Genomic DNA, 22708 nt, shown 5'->3' with positions numbered 1-22708 from the left:
ATGATATGGGACTTCCATTAGGTGAGAAACCGATGGTAAACGGGGAACTGTAAACTATGTAACTGCCAGTTGCCGAAGATCACTCTAGGATACAATAGTTACTGTTCACGAGAAGTTTGAATGGTAAAGTTGGATATTCTAAGGCAAACAATAGGACCCAACCTCTTGAATAGGTTGATAATATAATTTGTGGAACCCAACAGAATGATCATATATCTGAGAAGCTTGAATTGATGAATAGCTTACCAATTGACTTAGCCCAACTACAAGAAACCCATGGTAATAATTTCTTTATGGGAAACGATAACTTTCATTAATAATAATAATAAAAGATATGGGGTACAACTATCACCATCCAAAGGCTAGATGGAGAGCCTTTTGATAGAATCAATCTTACAAAGAAGCCCAAAGCAATTATTGTCTATTGACTCCTTACTTAAGCTAACTCTTTAGCCATTCCATTTGTTGATCTTCTTACCCATTTAAACTGTACCCCAATCTCCCTTGCCAAGGTGAAGATTTCTCTTAATCGTTGTTTGAAAGCCAGAGTAATATTGGTACTGGTTTTGTGAAGAAATGTTCTTAGACTTAACTGAGAACTCATTTGTTAAAAGGTATGTCTTACTGGTGCTATTTGGTATTTATGCATTCAACATGGGGCTTTTCTTTTGTAAACATCCAATACAACACCAGGCCACAACCACATTGAGTTAGCAGATGCAATCATCCAACAGTATTTCTGCTATTCCCATACCATTTTCTACCTCTTGAAAATGGAAAGCTAACAAACACAAAGCAAGAAGACAAACACCATAGACATCCCAATTTAAGAATTAACCAATCCATATATAAGGGATTCACTAGACAGGTTGACTGAGACACTGAACCACACTTAAAGAATCATACATTGTGGTGGTCTAGATCACCATAGATGAATATTTGATGTGATTGTGGTTTGTTGAAAAATATGGACAGTCTGGCTACATTGAGAACAAGTACTTCCAAGATCTAGTTGGTACAACAAAACTGTTGGCATTCCCCATGTTAATGTTCATGTGACTTGCTTTCATTAAATTGAAGGGGATATGTGATCATGCAGGTACAACTAAGTTAGGAGTCAATAATAACAACTGAAAACATAGTTGACAAGGCGTTCTCTAGGTGAAAACATAGTGACATTTCCTGCAATATCTATATGTTACATATGCAATGTTAAATTTGAAGGTGTATGATATTAGGTCGTATACAGCAATACATGATTTGCATATATCCGTAGTGCAAACAGAAAGAGAACCAAAACTTTGATATAATGTGCCTAACCTAAAATTTACTTAAACCTAAAACAGTCTAATTTTGATTAGGTTATCTTGAACGGTTGAAGTTAGGCTTGGATAACAATTAACAATGTTATAAAGGTTGAACCAAATTACAAGGGCTGCTTGATAACAACTAACTTCATGCATTTTCATCACAAAACATGGTTGCCTATTATATTAATCCATATCATAATGCTACTTCTAGGTTTACTTAATAGCTATAAATTGACCATATCAACACTACCAAACACAACTTTAATCTATAAACCTAAATCAGACTCCAATTATGAAAACCCAGTCTTTAGGGATTCAAATCTTACCATTTGAGTGGATAGCTCGGTACAACAATGGCAAAAACAAAATATTTTAAACAAAGTCCATTTTTCCTTTTATTTATTTTTTCACCATACTTGAATTGTGGAATTTAAAGTTGGTTAAAATCATAGCTAAGGAATCAAACTAGTGCTCTTTTCTTGGTATTGTATAGTATGCACTTGTAAATAATACACATTACATACACTTAAAAATAATATGCACATTACATACACTTAAAAAATAACACACATTGCAGGAGATTAAGGGATGGAGACCGGAGAACAAGTTCATTGATCTTGTTAGAAAGAACATACAACAGGCTTGATCACGTCCTGCGCCTACATTTTTTAAGGGAAGCCAAACGATCATCTAAGGGGTGTTTGATAACCTGATTTATTTTTAGAAGCAAAAGACAATATAATTTTTGTTTTTGTTTTCAAGAACAGAAACGATTATGTTGTCATCCGCAACTCATATACTTTCAACCATGACCTTTGTGCATTTTGAGAAAAACCCACTTGGAAAGCCAACGAGATGTCTAGGAAAAAAAAATGCAAAAGCTGGTCCACCCTTCTTAATACCACAACACATTCTAATTATTGTGTTATGGACAAACTAATAGCTTTCCTACCAAATAAATAAAAAAGGATAAGCTAATAGTTTATTATTATTTTTAGAATGGTGTGGCAATAACACGAGGTAGCAATGTGGCTAAAACCAAACGAGGACTTAGATGTAGGATTTTGACTAAACCGGATCTACTCCTCACAACCTCACACGCACATCCTATCATGCACTGGGAACATCTCCCGTACTTATAAATTATTATTCATGGGAGATGTTCCCAATGCACGGTGGATGTGCTTGTGAGGCGCCCCTATGTGAAGAGCAGATCCCGTTCCGATTTTGGCACCTCGCCAATTGTGTTCAAGTGTATGGAAGTGATGTGGGGTGTCGTGATAGGCTTAATAATTATTACAAGTAGAATTGTAGAGGATTCAAACTCGCAATAACCAGTATGTTCGAGTTTACTGAGTAACTCTTTTTCGAATTTGGATTAACTGAACGTTTTAACTGTTCAGTAGGCTGTGGAACCAATGACAAAACTCCACATCAGTCTTAAAATATAAGGGACTCATAGCTAGACCTGTTCATGGGCCGGGTTGGGGCGGGCTCGGGTTGGGCTTTTACTCTTCATAAACAGGATTTTGTTAGGCCCGAGCCCGACCTAATAGAAAGATGGCAAAGAGAAAGGACTCACCGCCAGTCCGCCAAAGTTCATTGGTTGCGTCGGTGAGTATTCGACTACTGAGAAGAGAGAGATTTGAATGAGAAGAGATAACTATTTTTGGTTTTTTGGTTTAACTTAAAAGTTGGGCCAGACCAAGCTTTTTTACTCCCGAGCCCGGCCTGTAAAATAGTCAAGATCAAGCTTTTAGGCCCAAGGTCAAGCCCGTGGGCTTAAATCTGTGTTCAAGCCTATTCGGGAGCTGGGCCGGCCTATCGGGCTACCCGGCCCATGAACAGATGTACTCACAGCTGCTAAAAGGGTATGTGTCAAAAAAAATTTCTAATTACTCATTTAAGATGATAAGATGTGGCTGAACAAGTGAACAATAAAGCGTTCAGCTAGGGGGCGGGGGTTTAACTGTTCAGTTTACCCTTATAAATCTTAGCTCCACTATAGGGGCGGAATGAATCCTGACCGTCTATTGATGCCAAATTCACGGACATCTACTGACCATGAGACGCTGTTCGGCCGGCCCAAAAGCCTTTCACAAACACTGTTGCATTCGTGGGAAGATGCTCCCGATGTGCGGCTGTGGAGTACTGGGCACAGGATTTGGTCCTGCGTTTTGTGGTCAGCAGATCGGAACTCAGTGAGAATGGCTTACTACCTAACAAACCAGCTCAACTCAACTGAAACAATGCAACGTGAAAGTGTGAAACTACTTACGTTAATAAATTAATAAATAAATACAAATAAATGAAAAAAAAAAGAGATCCTTCTCTTCAGGTTTCAACCTTGTGAAGTTGTGATATAAAAGAAATAATAAATAATATCCCGCTTAAAACTTAAAACAGTAATCAATTGACGAGTCCTTCAGAACTCTTCTTCTTCCTCCTCGGTTGCGGAAATCCCCCAAAAACGTTAAATTGAAATATAAAGAAACGAAAGAAGAGATTTTATCAGTAGATCTAGTCATCTAGAAATGGATTCCAGAGATCTAAGAACCAGTTTCGCCATCGATCTCTATTTCGTTCTTTACAGATAGTGTCTTCTCTTTCTGTATTTCCGTCTGCTGTAAGCCTCAGATCTTTGTTTTGTCTTCAATGGCGAATTTAAGCCGAGAAAGATCTGGATTCTTGGCTTGGCTTGTAATTGTCACGTTTCTTTCGAGGACTTTTGTTTCGGCGAGACCAGACAAGGAAATCAGAGAAAGGTTTTATGGTAATTTTTCCATGGATGCATCGCCTCCTGATTCTGATGATGGGAGTATTGCGAAGATATTCGATCGTGTGCTGGAGAAGGAATTCTCGGAGAATGATCAACCTGAAGGTTAGGATTTTATTCATCAGCTTCAATCTTCTTCCATTTATTTTTCTGTCTATCTAGAAAAATTTCCTTGTTTGCTATTCTATTTTAGGCTTGGCTTGCATTTTGTTTTCTTTGTATCTGAAATTCTGAATTGCGTAAACTTCTGAAATGCGAGCTCGTGGATTGGATTGCAGTATTGAGTCTAAGTGAGATTGACAATAAATTTGGTTCAATTGATAAAATAAGAAAAATGTTATGGGAATGCTCGTAGAATTGAGAATATTGACCGCACAAACAAATGGAAACTAGAGAAATATAAATTGTTTGTATTTATGGGAACATTCAGTATGTACTAAATACCATCGTGAAAAGAAATGCAGATGCTTTTTTATTTTCTGTTTCGATTGCTAGGAATCCTAAGTAGAGAAACCAAACCACCGATTTTCCCCGCTTTTTTTTTTTTTCCTGTTTTTATGTATTTTTTCTATTAGCTGGAGACTTAGGGTTGCAGACAACACTCTTTAGGATTCCTTTGGTGCTTCTTTCTACTTGGGTTTAAACACGTAAACCTATTCGATGAAAAAAAGTTTCTAACTTGTGTTGACTAAATAGGAAAAAGAGATTGGGTGAAAGCTTCCATTGACTAAAGTTTGTAAGCAAATAAACTCTTAAACTTAGGAAAAAAAATTGAACCTCACCAAATACATTATTTTGTCTTGTCCCACATCAAACAAGTGATTTTCTCATCATATGTGATTCTTCCATTTACGTTATTTTCTTCTTAGTAGTTTTAATTTGAATCAGGTAGCTTGTTCTTGTTGGTACCGTTTAAATGATAATGCTTCCTATTGTTGTCAGGACCCAATACCAGCAGCTTCAACAGCACGGTAGCAGATCAACAAGTATGTCTCACTTGCCTTTTGGAACCATTTGTATGCTGCTTCAGTGATGGATTTCACATTCTCATGCTCACACCGCAGATTTACCAACTTTAAAATGATTTTGCCTTGTTAAAAAGAACATAAAGCTGGAGATATCGATCTTTAAAATTAAAGTCTTGGCAGACCTTTTAAAGTATTCCAATTATTTGCATATTTCAGATTCTATTAATAATCCATCCATGGAATCCTTAGATGGTATTAGGAAAGAGTTTCTGACCAGTAATCTATCCTGCATTGTTATTTGTCTCATGCAGCACTTAGCCTTTAGATCTAGTTGAAAACTATGTGCAGGTAAAAGTCATTAAACCTGTATAGTGGCATCTTTAAGGTTCATTTCAAGTATGTTTTTCGTCTTTCAAAGTTAGTACCATTCATTTTATCTATGACTGATGTTATCAGCTGAAATGGTATGCTTATTTTTTTTCAGGCTGTATTGGAAACTGTGGCAAAAATTACTCATGAAAAGTCCAGGAAAAATGATACACAAGAGGCAAAGTATGAAAAACTATAAACTTGGGTTTGTAAGAAGAAAATGACTTTACCATGTTTTTTTTTTTCCTTTTTCTTTTCCATTATTTTCAATGAACACCTAGGAAATTTTTATTGATAAGGGAGATAGAATTACAGAAAGAAAGAGAGCTCAATGCAATATCTTAGCAGCCTAAGCAATCTGGAATACATCAGAGAAAAGGCAAACTGCAAAGGGATGGCCATGTGGATCATAACCTAGATCCGGTTACTGCTCCCTTTGCAAGCAAATCATCTTTCTTTTTGGCCAGCATAGGAATTGGGAGAATAAACTTTCAAGTAATGCATGAAAGCCTCTATGGCCCTTTCCTTTTATTTAATCACAAGTAATTGCATATAGCAGTATGCCCTTGCATGATATTTCCTGTTCAATTCCTTATAGGTATCCTTTAACAGTAAGGGTTGAGGACACTTTTTTGCTTCTTTGGTAGTAATAGCTAGCATTTTATCTCTGTTTTGCAGATTGTCTATATGAAACTGAAAGCTATTTTCATCACTATCCCTGAATACCTAACTATTCATATAATTTTTTTTATAAAAATAACTAGTGGTGCACTTCAGCTATGTTCAACAACTCAAGAGATTGGCGAGGACACTGGAACTGTCACTTTCTCAAATCTCATTGCTGATGGCCTACCCCTGAGTTTCTTCAGATGTGCAAACTCAATATTCAATCTTTCCTTTCATAACCCATCAAAAGGATGCAAATTTTAGGCTTTTATTTGATCCTCAAAACACTCTTCTTTCTCACATGCACCAAGGACAGCAAGTGGAGATGAAATCCAAGCATGTTCAGTTTGCCAAGTGGCTCTCCAACTCATTGGTTGATAAGTTCATTGATGTTAAGAGATAGTTCCACAAGTATCTGCTTAGATTGAGAATGAGATTTCAAATTTTCCTCATTATCTTATAATGAACGAAGAGGTTATCTATCAACTCATTTCCCTTATGAATATCATGCAATGTGGGCAAAGAGCCTTGCACCTCTTTTGGAGAAATAGAGAAGAGCCTTGTTTCTCCTTTTTGCAGAGACCATAATCTTCATTTCTTTTAAGTGCCATAAATCTCTAACCAAAAAAAGTTCCATAATTCAAAATAAAACTTTTCCTATTGGTGGGGGAATGACATCTGAGTTTAAGTTTTCCTGATTCTGAAGGCCAAAGAATTAATAAGATAAAGGAGCAATGATTTACAATATAAAATACATTAAATTAAGAATTGAATCTTTAGTGTCTTCCAAAACTTATCATCTTCATCATGCCAATATCCAGAATTTAAAAACATTTCTATTTGCTTAGTGTGTTAATGCTTTTCTTGCAGTGGCACTAGATCATTCCAGCTTCAAGATGTCTTTTCTCTGGAAAACGAAGGATCTGATGATATGACAACCTTGATAGACAGAAAGGTGTGCTGATGTTAAAACATCTTTGACATAGTGACTAGAATATGATTGCTTCACATAACTTCTTTCACTTTGTTCATTGCAGGATAATGTATTTGTTATGTCCAACAGGAAATCGAAGTATCCGGTTCTTCAAGTAGATCTAAGGTCAATTGCTTTTATCTGCTTTTGCTCTTCTGAAAATCATGAGTAATCTTGGACTCTGGTGTCTCATCATATTACAAGTTTGTAATACTAGTTTATCTATTAAGCCTGAAGTGAAAACCGTCCTGGGAAAGAGGGCCTAGAGTGAGATAGGTGGGGTAAGAAAAATGCATTAGAACCAATGTGTTTGACCTAGATCCTAGTCCATTGGGTTTGCATGTTCAAGATGTTTTCCAGGTTTTTGGAAAATATCCAGGTCAATGTTTCAATTGACTACCTTAGCCACTGCCTTAGCCACTGCTTATCATTTTAGTATCTTTCTGTGTAGCTTTATGCACTAAATAGTAGTTTTTTTTTTGAGATTTGTTAGCGAGGTTGTTGATCTTATTTTTTTTTTTCAGTAATAAGTTTGTTGATCTTTTGATTTAATCTTTTTCTTGTGAATCATACTTTGATTTTTATTTGAATGCTGGTTATGACTATTTCTGCCACAATTTGTGAACTTACTTTTCATTATTCTTTCAATTGTGATCCATGCTTCTGTTTTATTGCACTGGTTTACTGCAGATTAATATCGGATTTGGTGGTTGTAATTGTTTCTTCTACAATTGGTGGGATTACCTTTTCCTGTTTGGGCCAACCGGTGTGTATACCTAAGACTGATTAATGGATAAAATCCTCCTAATTTTTAACCTGTTCTGAAAGGTCATTTCAGCTTGGGTCACACCCTTATTAAATCTTCTGATTGCGGGGTTCTGTATTTCTTTGTGACTATGAATGATAGGTTATTGTTGGCTATCTTCTTGCTGGTTCTATTATTGGACCAGGTGGTTTGCGTTTCATCAGTGAAATGGTACAGGTATGCTGCTATTTTTCTGTTAGTTATAGCTGTTTAGAAGGTTTTTTTCTATATGTATTATTTAGAAGTTATTTCTGATTGTCTAGCTCATTTGCAGGGGTGTTAGGCACTACTTATGTGTGCATTTCATTCTTTCATTTATTAATTAATAAATTGATCAGTTACTGAACAGAAAAGCTTTTTTCCAATTTTTATTTTGTAAAATCAGTAGCCTAAAAATAGAGTCAAATTTTTCATGGTCCTTGTTATTTTTGTAAAGATCAGATTTTCATTACAGGAGAATCTGTTTAATAAAACATAAGCACGGAGGGGAACAAAGCATGCACCATGAAGCATGACATGCCACCTAGGCTAGAAGGGGAAAATGAAAACCAGAGTCTGGCCAACCAGAATCCTCTTTGTATATGCCGTTTTGGTTGTCAGTAATGCAAACATACCTTGGCAGATAACAGTTGTTTGTCATTTAGTGAGCATGTTGGTTATTTACTTTTGTAAGAGTTTCTTTGTCAAGAACTATGCTATAGATGTAGGAGCAACTACAACAGACTTTTATTCATTTTGATGATAGTATGTTGACAATAATCACAGAGACTTAATTTAAATAGAGTTATTGAATTGTAAGTGTACAAAATTTTCCTAGAATAAATAGGGAGGGGAGAAGTTGTATAGGCTTATAAAGCATACTGACAACTGCATGGTATTTCCCTTTCAAATTCTACAATAATGGAAAGAAAAAGCTTTGGTGGTTTATCTTTCTTTCTGTTTGCACCTCAATGCAATTTTAAGAATGACCAAGGAATAAATACATTGAAACAAGAGGAAAATCAATAGAAACCACCCCTACTGCAAGCTTTTATTGAGCTCTTGAAGATTATATTAGAATCCAAACTTATGAATTTGGTGCCACAGGATTTTCTTACATATGATCAGACATTCAAAGTTTCTTGATGCAATGCAACCAAAAGGGGATGGGGGAAGTATTGTGGTGCTAAAATTATCTTTCTACAGGAGTTTCTCTTATTAATACAAACTATGGTTTCTCCTATTAATAGAGATTGCATTCATATTTGGAGGAACTGGGGAGTAGTTGCAAGAAGTTCTTCAAGAAAGGAAAGAGCAAGTGTTGAATGGGTACCTCCACCTGAAGGCTATGTGAAGTTGAGTTTTGATGGGAGGAGGGGTAATCCAAGACTTGATGGTATAGGAGGGGTTTTGCGAGATATGGAAGGTAAACTTATAGCCTTGTTTTCTTCCCCTGTGGGGTTGGGGGATTCTCTTAAAGCAGAACTGCTTGCGGCTTTACAAGGAGTACAGATTGCTAATGAATTGAATATAGCTAATGTGATGATTGAAGGGGACTCAAAATTGGTGGTGCGTTGGCTAAAAGATCCAGGGTCTTTTATGGTGCTACAGGGGTGAGATGAAAAAATTCAAATGGATCACCAAGAACATGAACTTGAGGATACAATAGGTGAGGAGATCAGAAAATGGCTTAGTGGATACTCTGGCCAAGAAAGGGGTGGTTAGGTCTTGTTTGTTTTGGGCTCATTTGTAATGTTTTTGTTTTTTACAGAGAGGTAGCATCTCGTGCCACTCTAAGGGATGCTTGTAATGTTTATACTTTGAAGCCTTAATAAAATTTAAAGTCATTTATCTAAGAAAGAAAGATATTGCATTCATATTTACAGAAAAAGAAATACAAACTAATCAGAAACATCTTAGCTGAGTTCCTTTATCCCAAGATTTTGGGAATGGAACTCCATCTAAAGAATGCATGCCAGCTCCGTTAAGGCAGATTTTTTTTTTTTTTGTTGATAACATAATGATTTCATTAAAGATCAAGAATTAGGAATATATAACAGGAACAGAAGCTATACAGCACAGTACATGGTTCACAATATCCCCCATTTTACAATGTAGCCAAGCACAGAGAAGATTTTTCTACTCCTTGCTTTGCTAGTTATCCACCAAACTGTTAGCTGACCTTTGAACCCAATTAATCTTCAACTGCATTTCTTTTGTACTACACTTGAACTTTTTTTTGATCTAATTTTTGTAAGTCCATAGAGCCTTCTCATGCTTCAACAACCAACTAACTACAGTCTTCGATTCTCCCTCAATTTCAAGTTTTTCTACCCGCAACTCATTTTCCTTCTGTGTATTGCCATGGTCTAAGATTTGAGAAATATCTAAACTACAAAAACATAAAACTGAAAGTTGCTGATCAGTAATATAAGAGCTGAAGGAGACTTGAGGATTGTAGTAGTCTGGTTCAAGGAAAATAATATGGGTAATTGGGTTTATAGGAGTGTGATATGGGAGATGAAAAGATTGGTAGGAGTGGTGATTAGAGTTTAACAGTTAAAGATTAGAGAGAAGAGGAAAAAACTGAGGATATAGAATAAAATAACCATACTACCCCTGCTGTAGTAAAACAGAAACCTTTTATTAATTAAAGTGACTTTTAGAATACAATGCAAGTTAGCTTTTCGTGATCCAGTTACAACATATTACAAACACTCCCAAACTAAATTGGGTCTATCATCTCCCTGTTTTGATAAAGCATCTGCCATACTATTTGCTTCCCTTTTGACCCACTCGAAACTGGAATTGAATTTTCTTAATAATGAGCCAATTTTTCTGAAGATGAACCTAAGATTCCAAGGTGCTAAGTTAATTTGTTTAGCCCAGTTTATAACTAAATAACTAATAGTGAATCCCCTTCAATGTCCAGCTCTTTTACTCCCAGTTGCTCAGCCAGTTTCAGACCTTGTAGGAGAGCCTGAGTTTCAGTCTGAATTGAGTCTTCAAAGCCAATTGGTCCATAGAAGACTGCCACAACTTCTCCTTGATGATTCCGAATAGCTCCCCCTATCCCAACCCTCGCTGGATTGCCAAAGGAGCTGCCATCAAAGTTTAGTTTTAGCTTGTTTGGTCCCGGTGGTTTCCAACTCATTCTTACCCTTTCTCTATGCATTTCTGATTGTGCCACTTCCCTCCAATTCCTTAGTATATTGTCTATAGATATATTTCTGAAGAGGTCTAATGTTTTAACCCAATGTGCTGTTTTGGTCTTTATGATATCAATCACTTCCTCCCTTGACTTGAATTTCTCATTGAATATCCTTTGGTTTCTTTCTTTGCATATGGACCATACCACAGCTCCCCTGACCACCTTCCACATACATCTTCCCCTCTTTTTTTGCTGCCTTAGGAAATTTGAGCTGAACAAGTTCACTACGTCCTATGGTGGAGCCTATTTGCAACCAAAGAGAGAGCAGAAGTATTCCCAAATATAATAAACAAAGGAGCAGGATACGAGTAAGTGAGGAAGGGTTTCACCACAAGCCTTACATAGGATGCACACATGAGGAGAGAGGCACTTATTTAGCCTTCTTTTCTATAGCACATCACAGGTGTTCCCCAAAAACACTTCCCAACAAAGAGCTTGAACTTTAGGAGGGATTGGTTTGCACCCAATTTCTTTCACATGAAAAGTCACTCCCTCGGAGTCAGAACAGGTAAGTTGGTTAAAAAATGAAGCACAAGTAAACAGACCATCAAGGGTTGGAAACTAGTTTCTTTTATTTGGGGCAAGTTGATCCAAGTAGATCTTTTCGAAAAATGAAAGTAGATGAAGGATGGAATTGTACTCAGAGTCTCTCACACCTCTCCTGAATCCAAGATCCCAATTTTCCCCACTTTCTAAGGACAAGTCAAACGTGGCAACAAGTTCAACCTTAAGGTTTGACATGGCGTAGAGGTTCGAGAAAAGCAAAGGGGCTGATCCCCAAGCCAAAGTTCTTCCCAAAATAACACTTTATTCTAGACCTAGTAATTGGGTTGGGTGGGTTAGGTTTGGGTTGGGTCAAGACACTTCTGGTCGATTTTAGGTCGGGTTGAATTTCGGGTTAGGTTGTCAAATGCTAGACCCTAACCCTAAATGTTCGGGTTAGGGTTGACCCATGGGTCAATTGGGGTCATCCCAAAAATAATTGAAAAAAAAAAAGAAAAAATACATGAAAAATGCCAAAATTAAAGGAATTAACCTTAAAATTCCAAATATAAAATAAAAAACTTGAACATTTTAACAATTCAAAGAGTAAACAATAAAGAGTAAAGACTAAATAGTAAAAATTAAAGAGTGGACACTTCTAACAATGCATAAATTGTCCCAATTAGACCTGGCAATCGGGTCATCGGGTTGACACATGACCCAACCCAGTTTTTTCGAGGTTGGGTCGGGTCCGGTCACTCTCAAATTCAGGTAGCTAAATAAGAGACATTAACCCTATTTTTTTTGGGTTGGGTTGGGTCGGGTTTGCGGCTTGGGTCAACTTTTTGCCAGGTCTACTTTATTCCCATTCCCAACATCTAGACGAATGAAATTAAGGAACGTGGGCAATACCTCAATGATTGTTCTAGGGGGAGCTTGAATTGGTATTTGAAGCTAGTTTGCATCCCAACCATTATTTGCTACACCATGAATGCTTACAATGACCCTGTGCCAAAGTCTTTCTTCCTCTTGAGGAAACCTGCACAACCATTGGCCTAGAAGAGCTGTATTTCTTTTCAACACATTTCCAAAGCCTAACCCACTTTGCTCCTTGGGTTTACAAACCTGTTCCCATTTTACCATATGGTCCTTTTTTTTTCCCTTTTTTGGTTCCCACAAAAAGCACTCATTAACTTCTCCGGCTTCCTAGCTACTTTTGTTGGGATCCTAAAGGTGGATAGTAAGTAGGTTGGCAAGTTTACTAGGGCGGACCTAATCAAAGTGATTCTACCCCTCATTGAAATGCAACTTCTCTTCCACATGATTAGTTTCTTGGTGAATCTTTCTACAATTGGTTTCCAAAAGTTCTCAGACTTCGGATTTCCTCCCAATGGCATACCAAGATATTCTAGGGGCCAAGAGTTCACCTCACAACCCAAAATATCTATTGAGGACTGGACAACCTACTTTTCCAAGTTGATTCCTACCACACAACTCTTACTCCAATTGAGACCTGTTGGAATTCATCTACTAAAGTTTTCAAGTTCCTCAATGTGGGTTCTTCACAATCTTCTTAAAAGATAATTATGTCATCTGCAAACTGCAAGTGAGTCACTACAACGTTATCCTGACCAATTCTCCAACCTCTAAACAGACATTCTTTATCAGCCTTAAAGATTTGTCGACTCAGGACCTTTGCCACCAAGGTAAACAAGAAAGGGGAGAGAGGGCCTCCTTGCCTTGATCCTCTTTTAGCGGGAGAAAGAAGTCTTTAGCCACTCCGTTTAGCAGAATTGAGAAGTGTGCTGATTTCACACAACCAAAAATCCACTTCCTCCACCTCGCTCTGAGCCCAATTTTCTCCAATAAGCATAAGAGGAAGGACCAATCAACCATATCTTAGGCTTTTCCAAATCCAACTTGCAGGTTAGACCTTTCCCTCCTTGCCTTTTCTTTACTGCTACACACTCATTTGCCACAAAGATGTGGTCTACTATTTTCCTCCCTTCTGCAAAAGCTCCTTGAATTTGGGATATCACCAAGGGTAGAATTGACTTTAGCCTATTTGCCAGGACTTTTTCAATGATATTGTAAAGGCTTCCCACAAGGCTTATAGGTTTATAGTCCCTAGGAGTTTTAGGCTCTTTCTTCTTTGGAACTAGGACCATGAAGGTGGCATTTGCCTCTAGTGAAAATTTCCCCTTTTGATGGAATTGCTCAAAGACAGCCATTAAGTCTTCTTTTAAAATTTCCCAACAATCCTGGTACAGCTGTATATATATTACTAGTGTAGCCCCAATTACATCACAAATAGTAGGGAAGTAGGAATGGCTTTTTAACGGATATAGAGACGAGCCAACAATATGGTATGTTGGCAAGGCAAGGAATGATCAGAAATCAATTTTATTGGGGGTGATTTCCCAAGGGGAAGTTAATAGAAAATCAAAAACAACATTTAGGGGTGAGGTAGCAGATTCTAGTCCTATGAGGGATGTAAAGATATACACCATTCTTTAATTAAGAGATCAGTACATGGTTTCATGACTTGAAGGTAAGGTAAGAAATCATTAAAGAAGAAATCAGGTTTCTTCATATTCTTGCACAAATGGTAATGTTGCACTTTTGGGTGCTTTGTATTTTGTATTTTTTTTTTCTTTTTGTTTTTTTCAAAATGTTTTTTAATTTATTAGGCTTAGTCATCATAAAGAGCTGTAATAGTTAAAGACCTTTTTTTGTAGAGTTTTTTAAAATTGGAAAAGTTGAATGTGCAGTGACATTAGGCTATTTTAGAAGTCAAAACTTGTCCATTTTGTTTGATTTTAGGCTATTTTAGTGTTGTTCTAATGGGTCTTGAGTAACCTAGACCAAGATCTTGTAAATCTGATGTGATTTGAGAAAGTTGGGGCCATTTATTTGTGCCTTATTTATCTATACTTCAAAGCCTTTGATACCTCTGGAACCTCTTTGTGTTGCTAGTTTTGTAGGCATGTTCTTTATTTTGTTGTATGTAGAACATTGATCATTCCTAATTGGTACTGCTGCTAGTTTGTTATTAGATGGCTATTAAGAAATGATTTGTTATTTGATGTGCGGTTATTTTTCAATATCTTAATATGATTCTTTTTTCAGGTTGAGACTTTTGCACAGTTTGGTGTTGTCTTTCTTCTTTTTGCTTTGGGCCTTGAGTTTTCTTTGGCAAAGGTATGCTATGTCTAGCTAAAGAAATGTAATGAATGACTGAAGTTTGTTCTTTTTTTTTTCCTTTTATATTCATTATACTTCCTACCTATCTTCTTTCTCCAAAGAAGTTATCTTACTCAAGTTTGCATTTCAGTTAAAAGTTGTTGGGCCTGTTGCTATTCTTGGAGGGGTGCTTCAAATTATTATCCTTATGTGTTTATGTGGCATAACTGCTGTGGTATGATTCTTAGAATGCATATTTTATTTTAATAGGATGCATTGTTTGTCTGATTTCTTGATGTATTTCAGTATATGCTTAATTTGACATTTATCTCTAAATCTGGTGAAGTTATGTGGTGCAAAGTGGTCAGAAGGCATATTTGTTGGTTCCTTTTTATCAATGTCATCAACTGCAGTGGTAATTCTTCTCTACCTGTTTATTAAAACTCTTTTTCTCACTTTTTTGGACTTTTATCAATTTAATGCTACATCTTTTCTTGTGACTAGGTTGTAAAGTTTTTAGTGGAAAGAAATAGTAGTAGTGCTCTTCATGGTCAAGTCACAATTGGGACACTTATTTTTCAGGTAGTACCTTGAATTTTTCCTCCAGAGAGTAATTTCTTTTACTGTATTTCTGTGATGAGTGATTAACAATGGCTTTATTGATATCCTGAGAGAATTTACAAAGTATATTCCTGTATGGTAACTATACTTTGTATTCACTTCTTTGCATAAAAGCCAGCCTATTTCTGCTTCTCCCTACAGCCTTTGTAGAGCTAAATTATGTGAAACCCATAAGAAGCTTACTTTAGGCTCAGTTTGGAAAGAGTACAAATACAAATATGTAAATTACAAATACATACAAGATAATACAAAATACAAGGTTTTGCACTCTATATATTTGTATTTGATCAAGTTATATCTACATTTGTTTAACTGTGGGTTGTTCCAGGACTGTGCTGTTGGCTTATTATTTGCTCTGCTGCCAGTTTTGGGTGGAAATGGTGGTCTTCTACAAGGAATAATTTCAATGTCAAAACTGTGAGTTCATTTACATGTATTACATGCTTGGCATTACGTATTGGATGTATTACTGCCCTAATAATTATGCTTCTTCAATGTGTTAATGCCATTTATTTTATATGCCTGTTGACATTTTTTCATGATCAGTAATTTTTATGCCTATATAAATTGACACTAAATTTAAAATTTCTATAAATTATGACAAATTATCATGCAAAATACTTTCTTTTTCTGTGGTGATACCATGGGTTTTGTGTTTTTGTTAGCAAATGACCTTATATGGATGTTCTTGTTGATTCTCTTTCCTGGAATTGTTAATTCTTTGTTTTTATTTTCATGATCACAATATGCAGATTGCTGGTTCTGTCAATATTCCTTACTGCTGCAACTGTTTTGTCTTGGTCATTTGTTCCACGCTTCTTGAAACTGATGATACGCTTGTCTTCTCAAGTGAGTTCTCAACGGTGATTGAGTGTGGACTTCTTTGGTTTCTTTTATGATATATTCAAGAAAGTAATAAAAGTAGGATCCTTTCCATGAAGCTGTATATATATATATATATAGAGAGAGAGAGAGAGAGAGAGAGAGAGAGAGAGAGAGAGAGAGAGAGTGGATACATAGATAGATAGATAGATAGATAGACAGGTAGGTAACTTGTAACCTTTATTAATGGTGGAAATAAAGAATGTTATGTACAATAAAGACAATCCTTTGAGTTAGGCTGGTAGCTACCACCTTAACCCCTTTGCATGCTTTTACAGTACCATTATATGGTTGTCCCCCAAAACAATTCTTCCCCGTTTACCATTCTTTGCTAAGGAGTCAGCAAAGCTGTTTGCTGATCTATGCACCCATCTGTAATTGATAAGCAGTTTCCTTGCTAGGTATTTTGCCCCTCAATATATGTCGGTGTTGCCATATTCCTTCCCTGTTATCTTTCACAAAGTTGGTTTTATTTAATAGGATAATAAAAGCTCTGAAAAGTAACATACAAGTACAAATGTTGCTCAATTTTATGTACAAGTAGTTTCCTATTTCTGGATTTTGCAAGCCATGACTAGTTCTGCAAGTATTTCTTTAAGTTGATATTCTTATGTGAACTGCAGACAAATGAACTTTATCAGCTTGCTGCTGTGGCATTCTGTTTATTATCTGCTTGGGTAAGTACCAAACTACTTTGTTCTATTTATTGAGGTCAAGAAGGTTGAAAACTTGAAATCTTACAGCAAATTTAGTTTTAATGCTACTTAATACATCATTTGCTCAATATATGCTTGCATTACTATAGCTTGTGTTTTATTTTCATTTTGATCATAAAATGTTAATATGCTGCTGAAGGTTGGCCACTTGGTCCCTTACTGCAACCATAGTTTTGAATTGAATACTACTTAATAAGAAGGAAAAGAGGCAAAATGTTAAGAATTTGTTCATGAGCTGCCATAATTATGGACAACCTGGGAATAACTGAATTCAAAAGTTCATTTAAAACATATATCAGTCTTGAGAATCTATAATAGGCTTGATTAAAACCAGAGTTACTCACTGGGTGCAGACAAAGGAAGAGTTCTCATGTTTTTCTACAGATGACATCCTTGGAGGGTGGGCAGTGGTGTCAATGAGCCAATGACTTCTACTGGTAGAAATAGAAGCAATATACCTTGGGACTCCTGCCCCACAAGACAGAGTAAAGATGAATGTTGATTGATGCAACCTTGGAATCCAAGTGATTCATGTATTAGTGATGTTTTTAGAAATCTTGCAGGGGAAATGCTATTAGTGTATTTGATTAAGAGCTATGCTTGAGGAGCTGCGACTGGTAGTGATATCGGATTTTCATAATTTGCTTATTGAGGGGGACTCATAAATCATCATCTCCTGGCTGAAAGGAGAAATGGTAGGACCTTGGCAACTAAGACATCAGACCAGAGCAAGGCACTTGGCTCATTCTAGAAGCAGAACTCTCATGGAATGCTCAGTCTGCTAATTCTATTGCTGTTTGCCAATTCTGTAGCCTGTGAGGGAGTTAGTAGACAATCGTTTATTTGGGGCCAGTTTTGTAGTCATTCTCAAATCTGAATCAGCTACTGCCTTGGGGCTCTATTAGGAACTGTGTGGGAGCAAGAGTGAGATAGCTCCATTTTTGTCTGTGAAGCATAAGAAAGATTGTACCATCTGCAAATATATACTGTATGGTTTTTATTATCAGTAAAACTTTAATCAGTTAACGATCACAAAAATTGAGTACCGCTTAATACATGGTTCACTTTATATATGCTTGGTTACCATAGCTTGTATTTTCTTTTCATTTTCATTATAAAATGTTAAAATGCTGCTGAAAAACTAGTCTTCTTTTTTTGAAGAAAGGTAAGGTATTTCATTCAAATAAAACATCAAGTGCACTAAAGAGGTATACAAAAGGTAATTGATCAACACATATATAGTGAGTGACTGTATAAAAGTATCAACCATAAATAAAAGATCATATTTGAGTACAAATATATACACAGAACAGAAAGAGGACCGAGGAACATCCGTGAAGAGATTCTGCGCTGATAGACAAGAATACACCCTAGCAATTGCCCTCCTTTGGGTTTCATGATCTTGAGCAATTATTTTATAAAGAATCATCTTAGTTCCTTCCACGCCAATGAAATAACCGATAAAGGGATGAACTTCTAGGCAAATCTTTTCTATATACCTCTAGCATACCAACTAATCAAGGTCTTATGCAACAATCTTGGGAAGATCATGCTAACATTGAGATGTTGAAAAACTACATATGATACCTGGATAAGAATGGCAACGGGGTGGGTATCATATTCCCCGTCCTCGACCTTGATTTTGGAATAAATCCTTGTTCCCGGCCCCGATCCCTGTCGGGTATAAAAGTTGTCCTCCATCACCAATCCTTGATGGGGACGGGTTCCCCACAGGGACTTGAATCCCCAAAATTTTGTAGTTCACAATATTTTTTGAAAAATAAATTTACTTAATAAATAAAAATTTTAACATATAAATAATATTTTAAATATTTTTTGATATATAAATAATATAAATAATATCATATATAATATATTTAATATGAATATTTAATATATAATCAGGATCGGGGCGGGGTAGGGACCTCATTCTCCATCCCCAACCCCAACCTCGATCGGGGATCCCTATTAATCCCCGTCCCCGTCCCCGTCCTCGCCCCGCCAAAGCAATCCCCATCCCCGACCCCATCAGGTCAGGGAAGTTGGGTACCTGTCGGGGATGGGGAAAGTTGCCATCCCTATACTTGGATGCTTATACAAGGGCACTGTTTTCAACTTGTCATTGACCTGGCCAGCTATAACCTTTGACCCTCTACCCGGTCATGATATTGGATCGGGTTATCCTCTAACCACCTTTAGTAAAAAACCCATAGACTTGCTCAGAGGCCTGGTGACCTAGACGGTTGAACTATCGACATGGATGACCCGGGTTGCAAGTGGCAGGTTACAATATATGAGTTTAATAAATTTTAATAACACCTATGTCCATGTTTATGGGACATCCATGAATGTAGTATTTTCTGCATGTATAATTTATATATATCTTATATTTTACTATTTTTTATTATTTATTTATGACGTCAAAGGTTGACCTATTTGACCTGGATGGTTGAACTACTGACCCACCACCCAGAGGAAAAAAACAGGTCAGCCTCCAAGTCAGTTTTTAAAACACTGTACAAGGGTGCTATATCATGTTGAATACTTCACCTTTTAGTTTAATTTACTGATCTGATACCATGTCTAGCTACATCCTTGCCATATCTAAGTCAATGTTTTAAAATGCGGAGGATTGACGTGAGGCGTTCCACTACCTAGAGGTGTGAGGCGTAGTTCAGAACACAAGAGGCATAAGCCTCCCGAACACAAGAAGGCGCCTCCTTAAGAGGAGGGGGGTTAGGAGGAAGGAGGAAGGGGAGGGAGGAGGATGAAGAGGAAGGGGGGATCTCATTTTTTCTTTATTTTTAATAAAAATCTTTTATACTAAGAAGAATAAAGATGCATAACATTAGTTGAAAGGGGGGCAAACCACTTTCTTTCCCTTATCTTTTCTTCCCTTCCCTTTCCTTTCCTTTTTTTTTCTCTTTCTTTTTCTTTCCCTTCCCTTTCTGTTCCTTTCCTTTCCTTTCTTTTTTTTTTTCTATCTTTTTATATATGATGTGCATGAGGTGCATGAGGTGTATGAGGTGTACGCCTCAGAGGTGCCAGCGCCTCTGGCATACGCCTCAGGGTGTTTTGGGAGCGCCTCGCCTATAGTTGCGCCTCCAGGAGTATGCCTCTCACGCCTTTTAAAACACTGATCTAAGTAACATAGAGGTTGCATCTTAATATTATGTATTAATTGTCTGAATACTTGTGTTAAAAGAATATTCTTTCTGGGTGTATTGTGCGGCAGGACAGAGATGTCTTTTTTATTTTATGTTTTGGACACTCCTTTCCACTATTTTTCATAAACAGGGGCATATTTGTAATTTGGCATCTCTTATTATTAATATAAAAGGTGGGCCGACTGCTAAGAGAGGATTATGAAGTCTAATCCTTCTCTAAAACAGATCGACACTTTTCTCTCTTATCCTCTCTTCTCTCCTCCTTTCTTTCTTTTCTGGTTCAAACTCCATTGCAGCTCTGTTGTGCCACTTTTCACAACTTGAAAGCAATTCCCGAAATATTAATTGCTTGAAAGATAATGAACTAGTGTTTGAGTGAGTGAAAACCTTAGAGAAAGCAATGGATTAGTTGAGTAAGAATCACTTATTTTAATTTTGCAAAAACAAATTGCAGGGGTACAGGATTTTATTCTTGTTTTGTGGTTGTTGGAATGTTTTTCTTTATATTTATGAACGTATTCTGCTTAGTTTGGGCCTGTTTGGTCTGGTTAAAATAGCCTTTTTTCTTTTGTTTATGTACTTTGACTACAGCAGGGGCATAAGGGTCTTTTCCCTTTTATTTATGGTCGCCCTATGTATAATAACATAAGCTGGTGCTGCCAGACAGATTAAAACTCTCCAAACCTTTATCTTCTCTCTCACTTCTCTTCTTCCTTATTTCTTCTCTTTTCTTCTGCTAATATGGTACCAGAGCGGTTCTACTGGGTCTGAGAGCAGATCGAACTATTTCTTTCTTCTTTACCTTGCTGTCTTCTTCAACTGAGATCAGAGAAGTTGACCTATGACTGGTACAAGTTTGCTTTACCTTTTTTTTTCCTTTCACTTGGTCGTGTACCAAGAAAAACCCTATGAAACAAGGCTGCTGAATGCAGTAAGAGGAATTGTGAGGTTCAGACCTCTTTTCTGTGGATCGTGTGATGGGTTACTTGTAGGTCATGAATGACCTGTTTTTACCAAATTTTGGTGTGACTTCATTGCTTTGTGATCTCTCCTAGTAGTTGTTGTGTTTAGGTGATTTGGAAACTTGGTGGATTGGGACTGTTAAACTTGTGCAGTGCTGAAATCAACCTGATATTTTTTTAAAGAGAATTGGAGCTGGTCTGTGTTCAGATTGTATCCAGACCAGAGTGTGTGCATGTGGACTGCATCTCTAGTGTGTTTTTTGGACCTTTATGGGTAATAGGAGAGATCTTAAGGTGTGTATTTAAAGAAGAGACAGAAAGATAATAAGAATGGGATGATTTTTTATGCTTCTGTACATCAAAATTTATAGCTCTCTCTAGGATACAAACTAGGTAACAAATGGATTAATTATCCATTTGGTGAGAATGTCTGCTATTTGGCTCGCGGTGGGTATGTATGACATGCATATCACATCACTGTCTATCTTCTCCTTGATGAAATGTTTATCCACTTCTACATCCTTTGTTCTGTCATGTAGAACTGGATTATGAGCTATGGAAATAGCTGCCTTGTTATCACAATAGACTTTAATAGGTGTTGGTGTAGGAACCTTCAACTCATCTAGGAGCCTTTTGATCCATAACACTTCACAAAAACCATGTGCAACAGAGCGGAATTCTGCCTCTGCACTACTCCTTGCTACAACACTCTGTTTTTTGCTCCTCCAGGTGACCAAATTCCCTCATACCAAAGTGCAGTAACCTGAAGTAGATCTTCTATCATTTATATTACCTGCCCATTCTGCATCTGTGTAGGCTTCGACTTGGAGATGACCCCTATTTTTGAACAAGAGTCCTTTCCCCGGAGTTCCTTTAAGGTATCTCAAAATCCTGAACACAACTTCAAAGTGAGTAGGTCCATGTGAATGCATAAACTGACTTACTACACTTACTTCAGAGGCTATGTCAGGTCTTGTGTGCAATAAATAGATTAGTCTTCCAACTAATCTTTGATAACGTTCTCGATCAACCACCTCATTTGCTGTTGCTGCTTTTAACTTCATATTTGGGTCCATTGGAGTTTTTGCGGCTTTACAACCTGTCATCTCTGTCTCCTTGAGCAAATCAAGAATGTATTTGCGTTGGTTGATAAAGATTCCCTCCTTGGACCTTGAAAACTCCATTCCGAGAAAATATTTAAGTTTTCCCAGGTCTTTAATGTCAAATTCAGCCTCAAGCTTATTCTTCAACTTGTTGATTTCAAATAAATCATCTCCAGTCATGATATTATCGTCTACATACACTATCAAAATAGCTATTTTACCTTCGGTGGAGTGGAGTGCTTGAAAAATAAAGTATGATCAGCTTGACTTTGTGAGAAGCCGTGCCGCCTTACTACATCCCTAAATCGTTCAAACCAAGCTCTTGGTGATTGCTTTAGCCCATATAGGGATTTTCTAACCTGCAAACTTTGCCTCTTCCAAGACTTTCTTCAAATCCTGGTGGTAGGTCCATATATACTTCTTCCTTTAGGTCTCCAATTAAGAAGGCATTCTTGACATCGAACTGACAAAGTGGCCAATTAAAATTAACTGCAAGAGAAAGAAGTATTCTGATAGAGTTAATTTTAGCAATTT

The 22708-nt window shown here is 36.8% G+C and overlaps 1 protein-coding gene across 2 annotated transcripts in view; it reads left to right on the top strand.

Moving 5' to 3' along the window:
- The first annotated feature begins 3698 nt into the window (after positions 1–3698).
- KEA5 (K+ efflux antiporter 5) overlaps positions 3699–22708 on the top strand; it is an 80844-nt gene continuing 61834 nt past the window's right edge. For both annotated transcript variants that reach the window (XM_088985959.1, XM_088985958.1), the window contains exons 1-14: positions 3699–4191; positions 5029–5072; positions 5539–5606; positions 6960–7044; positions 7127–7188; positions 7753–7828; positions 7970–8044; positions 14670–14741; positions 14875–14958; positions 15070–15138; positions 15228–15305; positions 15673–15761; positions 16097–16193; positions 16850–16903. In XM_088985959.1, the coding sequence (XP_088842085.1) occupies positions 3966–4191; positions 5029–5072; positions 5539–5606; positions 6960–7044; positions 7127–7188; positions 7753–7828; positions 7970–8044; positions 14670–14741; positions 14875–14958; positions 15070–15138; positions 15228–15305; positions 15673–15761; positions 16097–16193; positions 16850–16903 (1179 nt within the window). In that variant the 5' untranslated portion in view covers positions 3699–3965. The remainder of the gene's footprint in view (positions 4192–5028; positions 5073–5538; positions 5607–6959; positions 7045–7126; positions 7189–7752; positions 7829–7969; positions 8045–14669; positions 14742–14874; positions 14959–15069; positions 15139–15227; positions 15306–15672; positions 15762–16096; positions 16194–16849; positions 16904–22708) is intronic.

This window comes from Nelumbo lutea, chromosome 4 (assembly GCF_056320005.1).
Source record: "Nelumbo lutea isolate HS-2025 chromosome 4, American lotus-T2T, whole genome shotgun sequence".
Lineage (NCBI taxonomy): Eukaryota > Viridiplantae > Streptophyta > Magnoliopsida > Proteales > Nelumbonaceae > Nelumbo > Nelumbo lutea.
Note: the sequence above shows the minus strand (reverse complement) of the source record. Positions and strands in the feature narration are given on the sequence as shown.